The following is a 14,976-nucleotide window of genomic DNA, read 5'->3' on the forward strand; positions in this document are numbered from 1 at the left end:
ACAGATCATCGAAACATTGATGCTCGATTTCACATACAAACTTGTGTCCGCGCACGTCTGAGTTCGATTACTTTAGTCTGGCATCGCTAGCTACGTCATCAACAGCGGGCTTTGTTTGGGAAATGATGCACGTGCAGAGGTTTTGTTCGCCGCTGTCAACGGCAGAATGGTTGTTTTAAATGACGAAATAATGACTTGTATAGGCTAAAATATAGTTATTTTTCTTATAAGAAGCGTGAGAGTGTTTGCTATCGTGATGACAGATAGCACGTAACGCTGACAAGTTAGCTATAAACCTCATAACAGCTCTCATGTGTTAATTTAGCCGATTAACGTCTTCATACAGTAATGGCCGTCGTCTCGTCTTTGCGGTCTTCATCTGCTCGTCTCTTTTCACGACCCGGGTTACGATTTTGGGAGCTCGCCGTGTGCAAGCGGACAACATGGCTGTCCTTGTCAGTCCAACGGTGCTACACCTCGGTAAGGGTGTTCAGTTAACGTTAATGATGCTGTTTTTACTCACCTTAGGCTCGGTGTAAGATTACTGACTGTTAAGATGTCTAGTCGATAACGCCAAGTCATCCATTATTCAAAACGGTGTCTCTTCGCCATGCTGACAAAACTAGTGTTGTACGGAGCCACAGATAAGGCCACAGGGCTGAAACTGAGCCTGTTGGGATGTGGTTCACTGCACTGACAAGGAAGGGACACGCAAACACCTGTAACACAGAATTATTCATCATCAAATTAACGCTAAGTCATTAAAGTTACAATTTGTAATAAGGTGAAGACAACTGATGTAAACTCTATCCTACAACCTAAAAAATGATCACTATACACATATATACATATACACAAATCAGCCATACATAATTTTACTGTATGTAGGCATGGGATCTTCTGAAACATGAAGACACACTATGTTGTGTGGATGATGTTATGGATCTTATGTTTAAAGACACACTGCATAGAGATCTTTAACCTACCTAAGCACGGTGTGGTTTTGCTGATGCGTCTGAAGGAGCCTTAAACATTAAAGCTCTATTTCCAATTGCTTTTCTGACTGTAGGGATAGAGAAGAAGTATTATAAAGTATTTCATAAAGTTGTTTTATTTCAGGACACTTCGGAATCATCAGTGGATCATCTAAACACTGGACTTGAGAGGTACAAGGACTTGCAGAAGTATTTTAACAGGAGACTGAAGGCAACATACCGCCGGTTCTCCAACATACCTGATCACTCAGTGGTAAGGCCGGCCTTCTGCTTCTTGTATTTGAACCATTTGATTATGGTTTTGAATATAACCTTGGTGGGGCTGGTGGAGAAAACATTTGAATTACAAAAAATAAATGAGTCAGGTTTGGAAGACTCAAATTTTACTCATCCAGAAATTTTTAACTTCAGACATTTGTCGAAATGTGAATTCACATTTCAGTGTGATTTCTCTTGACACAGGTCTGTGGACTTCACCACGTTTACTTCATTGAAGGTGATGGCATCTACAGAATGGACAAGAGACAGAGTAAGCCGATAACATGAATGTAGCTTGACTGCTAATGTCAACAGCTCCAGAAAGCCAGACAGTTGGGAACAGAGACCTGTGATGATATTACATTCTAAAGACTGAAATTAATCAGCAGACATTTAATTAAAAACATGGAAACAAATAGGAAATTACAGAAGTTAAATTTAAGTACCCCTTTCTTATGTAATCCTATTCCACATCTACTGTACATCTGTAACTTTTTATGTGATCTTTTTTTGGGACAGTGGCTTTCCCCTTTTGTGAATGACTCAGTTTTCACTCCCCATTTGTAGGTGAGCTGGAACCAGAGCAGGTGCTAAATCTAGGACAAGTCCCTGAACAGAAGGAGAATACGGGACTTGATAATGAAGAGAGGAAACAGAGGTGTCAGAGGTGGACTGTTCAGAGAATACGTCTTTCCCCACAGGAAAAGCATCTTGCTGCCACACTAAAAACTAATCACAGAGAAGAGCTGAGGTGCTTTATTTGGAAGCAATGTTTTTGGGTTTTTTTTTCTTTGATTGTTGAAAAAACTGTAACAGTAACTGATTGAATAAAAGGATGGTTGTTCTGTGATAATGCAGGTGTGTGGTTGTGAGGCTTGGAAACTCCCCTCCTCTGAATCCTCCACACATCATATTCACACATGACAAAGTCTTCAGCTTTGGTACGTTTTAAATAGTTTGCACTTGAAAGTATTTCAGTAGTAGTGCACTGGCTAAAATGAAATAATATTTTGTCTGTATGTGTGAAGAGTGGGCCACAGACAACGTCCTGTTTTACACGACTCTGGAGGATCTGCGCTGCAGCAGAGTGTTTCGTCTAAACCTTACCTCTTGTGGAAGCAGGATCAGCTCTGTGTACGAGGAAACGCATCCTGAGTGAGTGTGACTAATGTGGTATCTAAACTGTCTCTGCTTCCGCACCATCTCTAACCCATACACGACATCCCCCCAGCGTGTTTGTAGAGGTGTCCCTTTCCAGAGACCGACAGATACTGAGCATCAACTGCAGCAGCAGGACCAGTTCAGAAGTGCTGCTTATTGGTACAACAACATCCAATCTCAAGCCTTTCCTGGTTCAGCCACGCCAGCCGGACCTCCTGTACCACGTGGAGCACTGGAGAAGGTGGCTGATTATACTGGCTAATACAGGGCCTGGACAGGAATATCAGGTAGAGTTTGTACATAGGTAAACTCACACTGTTCATAGGTTGCATACATTCACAAGTACAGACATGTCCATACAGAATATCTGTTTAGACTGAAGGAGTTGGTCCCTATTAACAACTTTATTCTGCTGTGGTAACATTATGTTGGGATTGTTACATGTGGGATTATTATGTTTGGGAAAAGAAACATATGCAGATAAATATAGAATCTTTTAATGTTATTACCTTTTTGTTTTTTTCTGAGATGAGGAGTTCATCTTTCTGTATGCTTACTAGGTGGTTCAGGCCCCTCTCTCAGAGCCATCCATGGCTTCCTGGGTGCCCTTGTTAACCCCGGGCCCTGGCACTGCAATCAAAGACATGGATGTGGTCGGAGACCACTGTGTGTTGGTTGCAAGAACACCAGTCAGTGAACTCGCCCTGATCGTGGTCCCACTGACCCATCCCGAGGAAGCATACACTGTACAGGTCAGTGTGACAGAACTGACTCACTTTACTTTTTTACTTTTTCACTTTTTGCATGTCTTGTTTACTTTACTGGCCTGCTTGCTATTTCTCATGTAACTTGGTTCTCTCTTTGTCTTGTTTACTTGTTAAGTTGTTTTATATTTTTAGATAGATACTCTTTATTTTCCTGTATAGATATATACAGATCTTGTTTTTATGTATTAATCTCTCATCCCCCTTAAATTTCTACACTTCTAAGCTCCCGTCCTGGGCTTGTGCCATCCAAACCAAGAAACCAGACGTGGCAGACCAACGCAGTGTGTTCGAATTCTTGATCTCATCTCCAGTGCACTTGCCAGTGTCCTTCTGTCTACACCCCGAGGATGGGCTACTTTTATCAGACACTGAAGAAAGGTCTTCCCCAGAGAACCAGGGCAATTATACCACCACACGCTTGGAGGCCTGCAGCCAAGTGAGAACACTTGACATATAAGACACACGCAACCACACTGAAACAGTATCAGCAGGGAAAGAAGCATTTTGTATTCAGACTCAAGTGTCCACTGATAAAGCTCTTTTGGCAACTAGCCACTAGAGACAGAAGTCCTCAGTAGCACACACATCTGTCATGCATTTCTTCATACGTCTAAACATGTACACCTAACACATAGAAGGGCAACTGATGATGATTAAAAGAGACTTGTTTCAATATTATTTAATACTTAGAAACATATACCCATTCAGACCAGTCTCTCTGTCTCTCTCTGTAGGATGGTACCTTGGTGCCAATGACACTGTTTCATACAGTGCCTGTGGAGGGTTTGAGACAGGCGCCACTGCTGGTCCATGTTTACGGAGCTTATGGCAGAGATCTCAACATGGAGTTCTGCCCAGAGAAAAGGCTGCTGCTGGAGCAAGGCTGGGCTCTGGCCTACTGCCACATCAGGTATCATATCAAGTCAAGTTGATGTTGTGGAGCTGGAAATGGCTGGAAAATGTATTTTACTTGTGTGTAGAAGTGGATCTGTATTCTTTACCCCTTTACTCCTAGAGGTGGAGGAGAGCTGGGTCTGTCCTGGCAAAGACAAGCTCGTGTGGAGGGGAAGCACAGAGGAGTGGAGGACCTCAAAGCATGTCTCCATCACCTTTGCTCTTTAGGAGTCTCCTCTCCTTCACTCACTGCCCTTACAGCCTGCAGTGCTGGGGCTGTGCCAGTAGGAGCGCTGTGCAACAGACACCCACACATGATGCGGGCTGTCACACTGCAGGTAAGATGTTATCACTGGAGATGTGTGTCGATGTGTGCTTGCTTCTCTGAGTGTGTAGCTTTTATTGTTATTCTGTATCTAAAGAATAAGGGTATTATCGACTCTGTGTCTTCCCCCAGAAACCTTTAACAGAGCAAGCCAATATGTAAGGGTTAGTTAGAGATTGAAGGACAGAGTCTTTACACATGACACCACAGCACCTCACCATTAAAAAAAAATGCCTTAGAATATGCACACACTAACATCCAAAGCCACCTCTTTTTCTGTGTTCAGGCTCCTTTCCTGGATGTGTTGGGAACTATGGAGGATCCCAACCTGCCTCTAACTTTGGAGGATAGAGAAGAATGGGGGGACCCAGCAGGAAACCCAAAACACAGACTCACCATCTCCTCCTACTGTCCCCTTCACAACATTACTCCTCAGGTATGGAGAAGGAAGACCATGAAGAAAAACGTAGCTGCAGTTATTTGTCCAGTTTTCTAAGTTTGCTGACTATTTTAAATGTCTCCATTTTACTTGAATGACAGATGCATTTTAGAATGCGATTTTCCAGGCATTTCTACTGGGATTTAGATTTTATTATGAGTCGTAGTTTAAATCATGAAGTTTGCCTGCAATGTAATTTGCCCTGCTCTGGTAGGTAACACACAGTTAATTCAGATTATGTTGAAAACCCATTTCAAATTCCCGTTGCCCACAGTTTGGTCCAGAGCCAGTGTTTAAATTGCACTGGGCCTAGTAGTGGCTTTCAGGCTCTTTCTGAAAACAAGTAAGTCGTCATCTGTCAAGCACAGGACCACAAGTAATACTTATTTAGCCCCATGTCCCACTGAGAGCTAAATTATACCTGAAAAATGAACCAAAAGCCATGAAATATTTATTTAGGGGACACAGAGGACCATTAATATTTAAAAACTTTTGTTCAGCACATTAATGAAAGCTTCAATTGGTTAACCATCTTTGTGTGTGTGTGTGAGCTAGTGCTACCCATCGATCCTGCTGACAGCCTACAGCGATGATGCCAGGGTTCCTCTGTCAGGTGTCCTCAAATACGAGGAGAAGTTAAAGAAAGCCATTAATATACACTTCACCATGAAGCCAAAGTCAGGTATGTGCACATGTACACTCTCATATATTCTATCACAGCAGTCATTTGTTGTATTGCATGTACATGCACGTGTGCAGCCAGGCATGCTATTGTGTAGGGATAGACGGTATGGATGCTTTTCAGCCGATACGATAATTGATGATCACCAGCTTTTAATTGTCAATACCGATAAGATAAATGCTGCACTTGTCAAGTTAATGAAAGCAATTTGGCTTCATATTATCAGCTCTATTTATTTATTATGCATCCCTACTATTTTGTAAACATGCATTGGTTTTCCACTTGTTCCACATTCTTTGAGGTGTGATTTCTGCATCATAATAGGTTTTAAAAGTTCGGGGTCAGCTCCCAGTAGTGGTGTCAGTGTGCATGTCCGGAGAGGTAGCCATAACAGACATACGGCTGTCTGTCTGGGGAAACAGTGAACAGGATTTGAAGTTTGTAATCAAAGTATAGCATAGGTCACCTTGTAGTATAGCGTGTGTGTGTGCGTGTGTGTGTGTCAGCTAATTGCTGTCATTTCCCCCTAGATAGGCTCTTTCTCCCTCTCACTTATAATCTGCCTTCGCCACATTGGTGGTACTCCTCTTTACACCTCACTCTCTCTCTCTCTCTAGCACTGTCTCCACTTTTCTAGTTCCAAATCACACTTTATCTCTCTCTTTCACCCTCTCTCACTTTTCTGTTGTTCATACACACATAAACCAGGCAGCGTGTGTGTGTGTATATATGTCTCCCTAATCTGTCTCTCTCTGTTCTCCGGAGTCTTTGATAAAGTGCTGATGGCATAGACACATGCAGGCCCATTAGCATGGTAAAGAGATAGTGTATCAGAGCAAGAGATTAGACGCCACATACTGGGAGCTGTCAAGGTCAAGACCGCACTTGTGAAACAGCCCGTACCACAGAGACCGGGAGGGGGGATAATATGGACGGGTTTGAGAGGAGAGAGGGCAATATCAGATGGGAGCACGCATGAATGAAAGCAGAATAAAGAGAGAGTCAGTAGAGAGAGAGGGAGAGAGAGAGAGAGAGAGAGAGAGAGAGAGAGAGGATTTGGGGCAACTGGGCACGGATATAAGGGGAGAAGAGAAAGTGGGCATACAGTAAGATAAGATTAATGTCTGCAAGGAAGTTTTTAACATAAAACATCGTCTTCTTCCCCATTCTGCCTTTGACCTCTGTCCCTCTGTCTTTGTTTTAGAATGCAAACCAGCACCAAACATAGTTCTGAATATCCAATCCGGAGCAAATCACCTCGGACCAGAGGACTTTGAGATGATGCTTGAGGAGGTAACGCACTTTCTTTTAGGTTGACCTTTTTAGATGCATGCTTCCAAATTCATTATCATATAAGGCAAATTAGTGAGTAACTAGTACATTAGTGAAAAAAAAACAAAAATTTTGTTGAAAATAATCCACTGCTCATAAATCTACTGTAATTCACATCCACAATGAATAGAAAATATGTCTACTGTCTCCTTTTTGAGTCACATTTGAGTTGATGAGTAAAGACTGAGAAATCTGTCCTGTACCTTTTCTCCCAAACACAGGAAGCGCTCAAGCTATCATTTCTATACACGGAGCTGGGCCTGGACCCTCCTCAGCCGCCACGAAGAAGAAGGAAGAGATAGTAAGGCAGTCTGGAATCAAAGGACTATGACCCAAACATCTACAATTACAGCCAGAACAACTAGGATGACACAATGGTGTCCAACATCTTCAAGAATACCAGTGGAAGAGACAACTTTAACAGTTAATGTATCTGCAATCTTTATTAAGACAATCCTTTACAGCGAATACAAAAAATGCTGTGAAAATGGAATGAATACCAGTGTCCATTCTTATTAGCATTTATAGAGAATGTCTAAAACCTTCAAATAGCAGGCCTTCTCAGAGATGTAGCACTGTTCGGGGTGGTTGGGATTAAACCGAGTACCTGTGGAGTACTGTATCACCAAACCCTCACCCGCCTCTGTCAGAATCTGAGACTTTTTTAACACCTTGCCATTGTTGACTCTGTTTGTGCTCATCAGCACCGTCAACTGGTCTGGTAACTCAAGAACAGATGAAAGATCTGTGATGACAGATTCTTTACCAAAGTTGAGCACAATGAGGAAAGCTTGGTCAAGCCCATCCAGCTCTCTGATGTATGAAAAGACACTGGCATCAGAGTGAACGTAGCAGAACCAGCCACGCTGAAGGGGGAGCTCTGACTGACGCAGGGTGTTCAGGAAGCGGTACTGAGCCAGGACAGAACCTTCATCTTCCTTCTGGACCTAGAAGAGAAAGATTGATGAAGGGATACATGATGTGAAATATGATCAACTTGAGCAAGCTCTGGTCAGATGTTTTATGCTCAGTGCTACAGGAGTTATCTACCTCCACATTGATGCTTCTGTAGTCGGGGTGTACAGGCAACCATGTGATGTTGGTGTTGTTGTTAAAGCCTGCGTTCATGTCACCACTCCACTGCATCGGAGACCGCTGAGGGTCTCGACTGAGACTCTGCAGTGAAAGGACATCATCATCAATCATTTTGGCACTTCTTCTGACAATGAATGTATATGGACACACTTGAATGTACATACACTCACAAAAGCAGTCTATAATACAACAAATCTGCAATAAATCCTACCTGTATGAATGTTAAATTGTTCAGTTTTTATAGAAATTGTTATACAAAGAGTGATTTCAATGCTTTTTTCCAAGCTGTATATAAAAACGGGCCATTTTTTGTGCACATACTACGCTTGGCAGAGATGTTAGAGCGAGTATTAAAGTGTTTTTCAGTTTTTACACAGTACTGACTTTGTTGTATTTGCCAGCAGGATCCTGTATCTGACTGTCTGTAATATTGATGTTTTCCATGCCGATCTCCTCGCCATAGTAAGTGGTGGGCGTGCCTGGAAGGGTCAGCAGCAGCATGTTGATGACACGGACATAGGTTTGTCCAGCACTGGAGGCAATTCGAGGCCTGTCATGGTTCCCAACCTGATAACAGTGGCGGTAAGAGAAGTACAGGGAGAGGGTGGAGAGGTGAGTGAGATAAGTCGTGATGAAGATGGCAGGGTGAAACAGATGGGTTTGGATCATGGGAGAGAAGGCTGAAGTTAAAAGGTGATGGATAAAGATAACGTGAGAGAGAAGCCTGAGACCGGCTGAGATGGAGAGACATTGTGGGCTTTGGAGGAGTAAATGACGCTGAAACAATCATAGCAGTGTACACTATCTTGCAATTTAGCCTTTGTACTGGTGTGTACAGGCCAGTGTAGCTCATAGACACTACTCTGTGACCAAGGAAACAATCATCCATTGGTAGGCACATCTTTGTTTTCTTAGTTATACATTTGGTGATCACGTTGGGAAAACGTTGCATCAAAATGTCATTCTGTTCACCTAATCAGTTACCATTTACTTCCACCTTATCACAGAGCGCTATTTTCATAATCATAAACTTGATTTAATAGTGTCTCTGTTTTTGTGATACTACTATCATCTTTCAATATTCAGCGTGTTGAGCAATTTACACCCTGTGTAATAAAACAAAACATCCTGTTGTTATAAAACTTGACAGACATTGCCAACTCTTTTGATAGATGATTAATCGGTTGAAGTCATTTTTTAAAGAAAAAATTCTAAATTATCTGATTCCAGATTGTTGAATGTGAATATGTCCTGTTTCTTTACTCCTCTGTGACAGTATACTGGCTATATTTGGTTTGTGGACAAACAACTACTTGTATAATCGAGAAAATAATCGACAGCTTAATCGATACCTCTCATCCTGATTTGATCTTGTGGTTCTTGCCATTATGATGCAGACCAAAAAATGAGGCTAAAGGGCAGAAATGTCTTTAGAAAGCAGATTATTTGTTGCTATCCCTGTATGACAGCCTTGTTTAAAACAGAGCCAAGAGACTAATATGTAAATGTGACTGTGGTGACTCACCACCCAGTTGGCCCATTGTCCCTTGGGCATGTTGCCCATCCACAGGTGGACCAGATGTTGAGCCCACAAGCCGCTGGTGTTCTGGGGCAGGTCAAGCAGGTAGAAGTTAAAGGGGAAGTCACTTTCTTTAACCAGTGGGGTGCTGTAGTACATCATGGTCTTGTACACCTCGTGGTAATCATATGACTCCGTCACCATGAACCTGGAGTGAAAAAATTGACTTATGTTAGGTATAATAACATGAACACTGATCAGTGTATAAACTATCAACATTCTACACTCGGCATATGCAAGTTTCATACTTGTGAACTCTGCTTATCTTATTATCTTGAATCTTATCTTATGTCAAGTTAACTTTATTATCAACATATCATAGACGGTAGTAAAAGACAGTTATGTTGGCTGCGTGACAAATTAAGAATAATGAATTATGTAATGCTTGTAGCATCATCATCGTCGTATGTAGTAGCAAAAGAGCACTACGGATCCCAACTTAACATAATAACATAAGTCTATTGTTATCGCTCTTGTACCTGTATCTGCCGGGCTCACGGCTGTAGGTGTCCATCTCAGCCCTCCAGTCCCTCAGCATGTCATGCAAGCCCAGCTGACTGGTAGTGTAGTCATGGTAGAGGTCCCACTCTGTAGTAATAGCCTCCTGGAGTGTGATGAATACAAAGAAACATGAGGGGATGTGGTCATTATTGGATTTCTGGCCTATTGGGTGAGTAGCCTAAGTGTTGGAGTCAGGTTTTGCTCTTGGTTAAGGTGGGGTACTAAGGCCACATTGAGATCATCAACTACAGTGGATTCAGAGAGCTGTTCTGTTCTGAGAGTTTGGGTGTAAATGTGCTCCTTTGTCAACCAAAGCAGGGGTCCAGTCACAGGCCAGGTAGTTGGATAAAAAGTAGAAACTAGATACATAGAGAGTAGAGAGTGGGTTCAGTGATCAAGGACTGCTGCTGTGTGTAAGGAATGTTCATTGGGACATAATTAGTTGTAATAAAAGTAGATAAGAAGAAGACCAAATAGGGGGAAAAGAGACACAGGCAGATAAATAAGTCTGTTTAAGATATACCCATGGGGAAATTTAACTTTTTTAGGGAATCATTCTGGGACCTGCTTCACTCCTGAAAGCCCTGTCCAGGGACGGTGATGTAATACTCCTGAAAACTAAGCACTGAACTTAAACACAGGGACAGGACCAGGTCATCAATCTATTCACGGCGCTAACCACCAAGCAGACCTGCAGCATGAGCAAGCAACCCAGCCAACAGCCAGTAAAGCACAAAGATGGTCTGTATTTGCTATTACAACAAACACTAAAGCTATAATGATGACACAGAGTTACTCATTTATGGTTGGTTGAATCATTTTCAAGGTTGTGGTAAGAATCTTAGCAAAAACACACAGCTGTGACTCTAATATAGCAATACTGTGGCTCTACTTTATTGTGAATACTTGGAAATCTTCAATGTAGTCAAACAGTGTCTCTTGTTTTGTCGCCATAAAGCACAGTTTTACAATTATGTTTGAGTAGTCCATAGATTTGTGTGTACTGCTGCAGCAGTGACTACACTTCTCAGTCAACACTAAGTAGACAAGTCAGTCTCAGTGCTATAGTTATTCTGCAGCGGTAAGTAAATCCCAGTGATCTGCTAATCCACCAAAATATGCCTCTTTTCTACTAATCTGCCTTCAGTGAGAAATAACTTCAGCCGCTATGGAACAAAAACTCTTTCTCAGTGAGCTTAACTCTGCATGAATCATGAACCCTTCGGTTCCAAGAAGAGTATATTTTCTCCAGAAGGACACTAGATGAGCATGACATTTAAGCGAAATGATGACTGATACATCATGTATAGTGAGAACCCTACCACTCAGCTGTTGATTATGTTTATTTTCTGCCCACAGTGCTGCTTTTATGCCTCAGATCGTAACGATCTGGACTCTGAGATGTCATGCGTATAATTAAATAAAATTAGAACTGTGTGTTCAGAGATTGTTAACTAAACTGAACTTTGATCTCAGAGAAAAGCTGCAACTTGGTGAGAGCACAGCACAGCAGTCAGAAAAGTTATTCTCTATGTAGTTTGAAATAGAGCCCGACTGATACTTGATATTTGGGTCTGATGCTTATACCAATATTAGGAGGTAAATAAACACTGAAGACGTGTACCTGAGTGCACCATGATGTCCCTCTGAGTGTGTCAAACTCTGGCACAGGCAAACAGCAGAGAAGAGAAGAGTTGTTGTTTTTTTTTAAAATGACATTCATTACAAATTGTCGGTGTGGCAGTTACCTATGCTAGTTCGACTGAGCTCCAAAGTATCACCCATAATCATTTCCCCAGTGACCTCCAGCAGGAACTCGTGGACAGGATTCAAAAATTCTTCCACAGCACCCTCAGATGTCAATCACCGATATTAAATTTGATTAGATCTGAAGCCTGAGGCCTTACATGACTGTAAATGTATTTAGAGTGTCGCTCTCTCACTCTGCCATTTGATATGGATCCATTTCCACCAGCAGATCAGACAGACCTTACCATCTTTGGTGGCTGTGTCGAGTTAATGTGAGGACAAACAGCTGCTAGATCTAAGCCAGCAGATATTTGCTGCCTGTCCTGTCACAGCCAGTGCTTGTTAGAGATGAACAATGGTGCCAAGTGAGGTTAGATGTTACGAGGTGCAAAGAGGTTACACTCACTGGTGGTTTGTTGGGGTCCACCTGTGGTTCATCCCTCAAGTGTTCAGCCTCCAGGATGTGCTTCACCGCATCCATCCGGAAACCATCCACTCCTTTCTCCAGCCAGAAATGAATAAGATCCTGAAATAAAATAACAAATATTCAACAGGAACTTTGTCTATGTTCAGGTAGCTTTGAATCACTACAATCTTGGCAGTGACAGTGTTAAACTTGCACTGAGAGCCCCTCAATCTTGCGCCAGCGAAAAAAATCATCCAAATGATGCAAAACGACAAGCGAGACACCGAAAAACACAGACTTTTAAAACTCAGAGCATGTGAATAAGAGCACGTGTACGGTCGTGTAATCTTACAACGATCTCTTGGCGGACATGTGGGTTCCTGAAGTTCAGGTCAGGTTGCTCCTTGAGGAACTGGTGTAGGTAGCATTGTCCTCTAACTTCATCGTAAGTCCACGATGAGTTCCCAAAAATACTCACCTGAGAGGAAAGAGCAGAGAAACAGAGGAGATGCCGAGGATTAGGAGGTGTAAATCATCTGTGAAGGTTCAGTTAATATGTGCACAAAGACCAAGAGAATTTAAGTACCAACCCAATTATTGGGCTTTGGAAAAGTTGCATTGCAGTCAGCCCAGACGTAGTAATCCTCGTAGTGAGGGTCTCTAGTCCGACTCAAGTTGAACCAGCGGTGTCGGTCGCTGGTGTGATTGGGAATGAAATCCATGATCAGCTTCAAACCTGGTGGAAGCAGAGAGAGATAAGTGTAAGTCAACCCTTCTATCCCCGAAAAGAGAACACATGATGATCCACCATCACATCTCCCAACATGAAAGGTACAGACCTTTGTTGTGCATTTCAGCCAAGAGCTCTTCAAAGTCCTTCATGGTTCCAAAGAGCGGGTCGATGTCCCGGAAATCTTCCACATCATAACCGAAGTCCTTCATAGGAGAGCGGTAGAAAGGACTGATCCACACTGCCTTGATGTTGAGATACTGGAAGTGATCCAGCATCTCATGAATTCCTGCCAGATCAGAGACACAACAGTGATGAATTCAGGACTTTGTCACAATGACAAGCCAGAAGACAAAGATGATTAATACTGATTCTGTCAACAATTAACATGTATTTTACCGTGTTTTTTTGGTACAGTGTTTTTTTACTTGCCCTAACTAAGGACTTGACTTGACTGGACAAAACCTGACTTGAATGGACTTGGAGACTTGGACTAAGTGATTCGAGTCACATTTCAACAACTTATTAGAAATACAGCACTAGAAATATTATGTGTTTTTATTTTTAATCTGAAGTGGAAGACTCTTCAGAGCTACTAAACAGCAAGCTTAATGATCTAGATTTTATTATGGGCCTTATCAGACATGACTCAAGTCATTTGGTCCAAGTCTCGTTTAAGTCCCGTGTCATTTTTTCTCAGGCAAGTCAAGTCACTTTGACCCCTAAGATATTGCAGTCTCGCCCGCAGTTTCTGGCCTTTACACAAGGTATTGGTACCTGTCAGGTAATGATTTTATTGGCCGGTTTATCTAACATTTTACAACAGCATGACAGTGAACTGAATTTGTGTTATAATTACTGATATTCAGTGAGATATATGTAATCAAACAAAATACAAATGACTTTATAAAAGCTTATTTATTTCTTCTTAAATTAAAAAATATTCCCTCCCCGCGTCAAACACTCACAGCCAGACTTAAAATAAAAGTTAAAAGGCTAAACTTCAAACATAAAATGAACTCAGACAAGTCATTCAAGTCCAAATCAAGTATCAAGTCACTTATTTTATGTAAAAAAATATATATATAAAAGTCAGAGTCCCTTACAGTAGCTGCTGGGCTAAATTGGGGACCCAGAACTGAACAGGGCCCAGTCACATGCCACGGATTACGCGTGTTGTCCATGACATGTGGATTTTTAAGTTTATTAACATGCATCAGGTTCAGTGCATCTTACCTTTGAGGTCTCCCACACCGTCTCCGTCGGAGTCCCTGAAGGACCGGGGGTAGACCTGGTACACCGGGGTGGTCTGCCACCAGCTCAGGCACCGCGGCGACAGCGCGATCACCGCGATGGTGGCAGCCAGCAGGGCCAGGGTGCAGGCCACCGTCATCCAGAACAGGATCTCCCGGGTCACTCGGTAGCGGGCCTGGGAGGAGTACAGCAGCAGCACCTCTTTGGGCATCCCGGCGTGCGGCTTGAACTGCATGTACTCCTCCGCCGCCGGGTCCTGCTCCAGCTTTACCGCGGTGCAGTCCTCCGCGGGGACGGTGGTGTTGGTGTCCGCCGCCGACACGTTGCTGTCCGCATCCTGATACCCAGGGTTTCTGGTGCACTCACCCAGCTCCATGATACCAGTCCTGCTTTAAACACACTCACCCGATTCAGATGCCTAAAGAGGGAAAGCTGACAACACACCGTGCTGGTTCAACACTTACTAACTTATTAAGACGCACCGGCTGACTCGAGGACTCTTTTATCTGCTTTTACGGGGTCAGAGTACACACACACACACACACACTCCTCTTTTATCTATATTCTCACACACACACACACTCCACTTTTCTCTATTTCTCTCTCTCACACACACACACACACACACACAGTGCCACCTGAGGAATGTGGGAAACTAGAGTTGGATGAAGTGTAATGGTGAGGGATTAACATTTCTTGTTCCAGTGTTGGCTGGGGGAAGTTTTCATGCCCTTTACTAACTTCAATAAAAGTATGAAAATTCTCATCACACAAATGGTTTATTCAAAACATAACATGACTACAAGCAG

At 42.6% G+C, this 14,976-nt stretch overlaps 2 protein-coding genes across 3 annotated transcripts; one reads left to right on the forward strand and one right to left on the reverse strand.

Annotated features, from left to right (window-relative positions):
* Positions 1–142: 142 nt before the first annotated feature.
* On the forward strand, positions 143–8,175 carry prepl (prolyl endopeptidase like). Of its 2 annotated transcripts, XM_073482359.1 has the most exons (15): positions 143–480; positions 1,120–1,248; positions 1,458–1,524; positions 1,821–2,004; positions 2,112–2,194; positions 2,282–2,408; positions 2,485–2,701; positions 2,975–3,166; positions 3,405–3,617; positions 3,916–4,091; positions 4,197–4,413; positions 4,687–4,836; positions 5,395–5,521; positions 6,726–6,814; positions 7,075–8,175. In XM_073482359.1, the coding sequence occupies exons 1-15, from the start codon at positions 349–351 to the stop codon at positions 7,153–7,155; spliced, it is 2,184 nt and encodes a 727-aa protein (XP_073338460.1). In that variant the 5' UTR covers positions 143–348; the 3' UTR covers positions 7,156–8,175. The 2 variants fall into 2 exon arrangements, with proteins under 2 accessions (XP_073338460.1, XP_073338461.1); XM_073482360.1 differs by lacking the exons at positions 5,395–5,521; positions 6,726–6,814; positions 7,075–8,175 and having other exon boundaries at positions 4,199–4,413; positions 4,687–4,828.
* Positions 7,369–14,546, reverse strand: slc3a1 (solute carrier family 3 member 1). The gene is made up of 10 exons (XM_073482361.1): positions 14,150–14,546; positions 13,023–13,202; positions 12,774–12,919; positions 12,536–12,661; positions 12,184–12,303; positions 10,007–10,131; positions 9,474–9,675; positions 8,333–8,515; positions 7,904–8,029; positions 7,369–7,800 (listed from the first exon to the last, which is right to left on the reverse strand). Exons 1-10 carry the CDS (start codon positions 14,541–14,543, stop codon positions 7,369–7,371), a joined length of 2,034 nt encoding a protein of 677 aa, XP_073338462.1. The 5' UTR covers positions 14,544–14,546.
* Positions 14,547–14,976: the final 430 nt, after the last annotated feature.

Source organism: Pagrus major, chromosome 15 (genome assembly GCF_040436345.1).
Source record: "Pagrus major chromosome 15, Pma_NU_1.0".
NCBI lineage: Eukaryota > Metazoa > Chordata > Actinopteri > Spariformes > Sparidae > Pagrus > Pagrus major.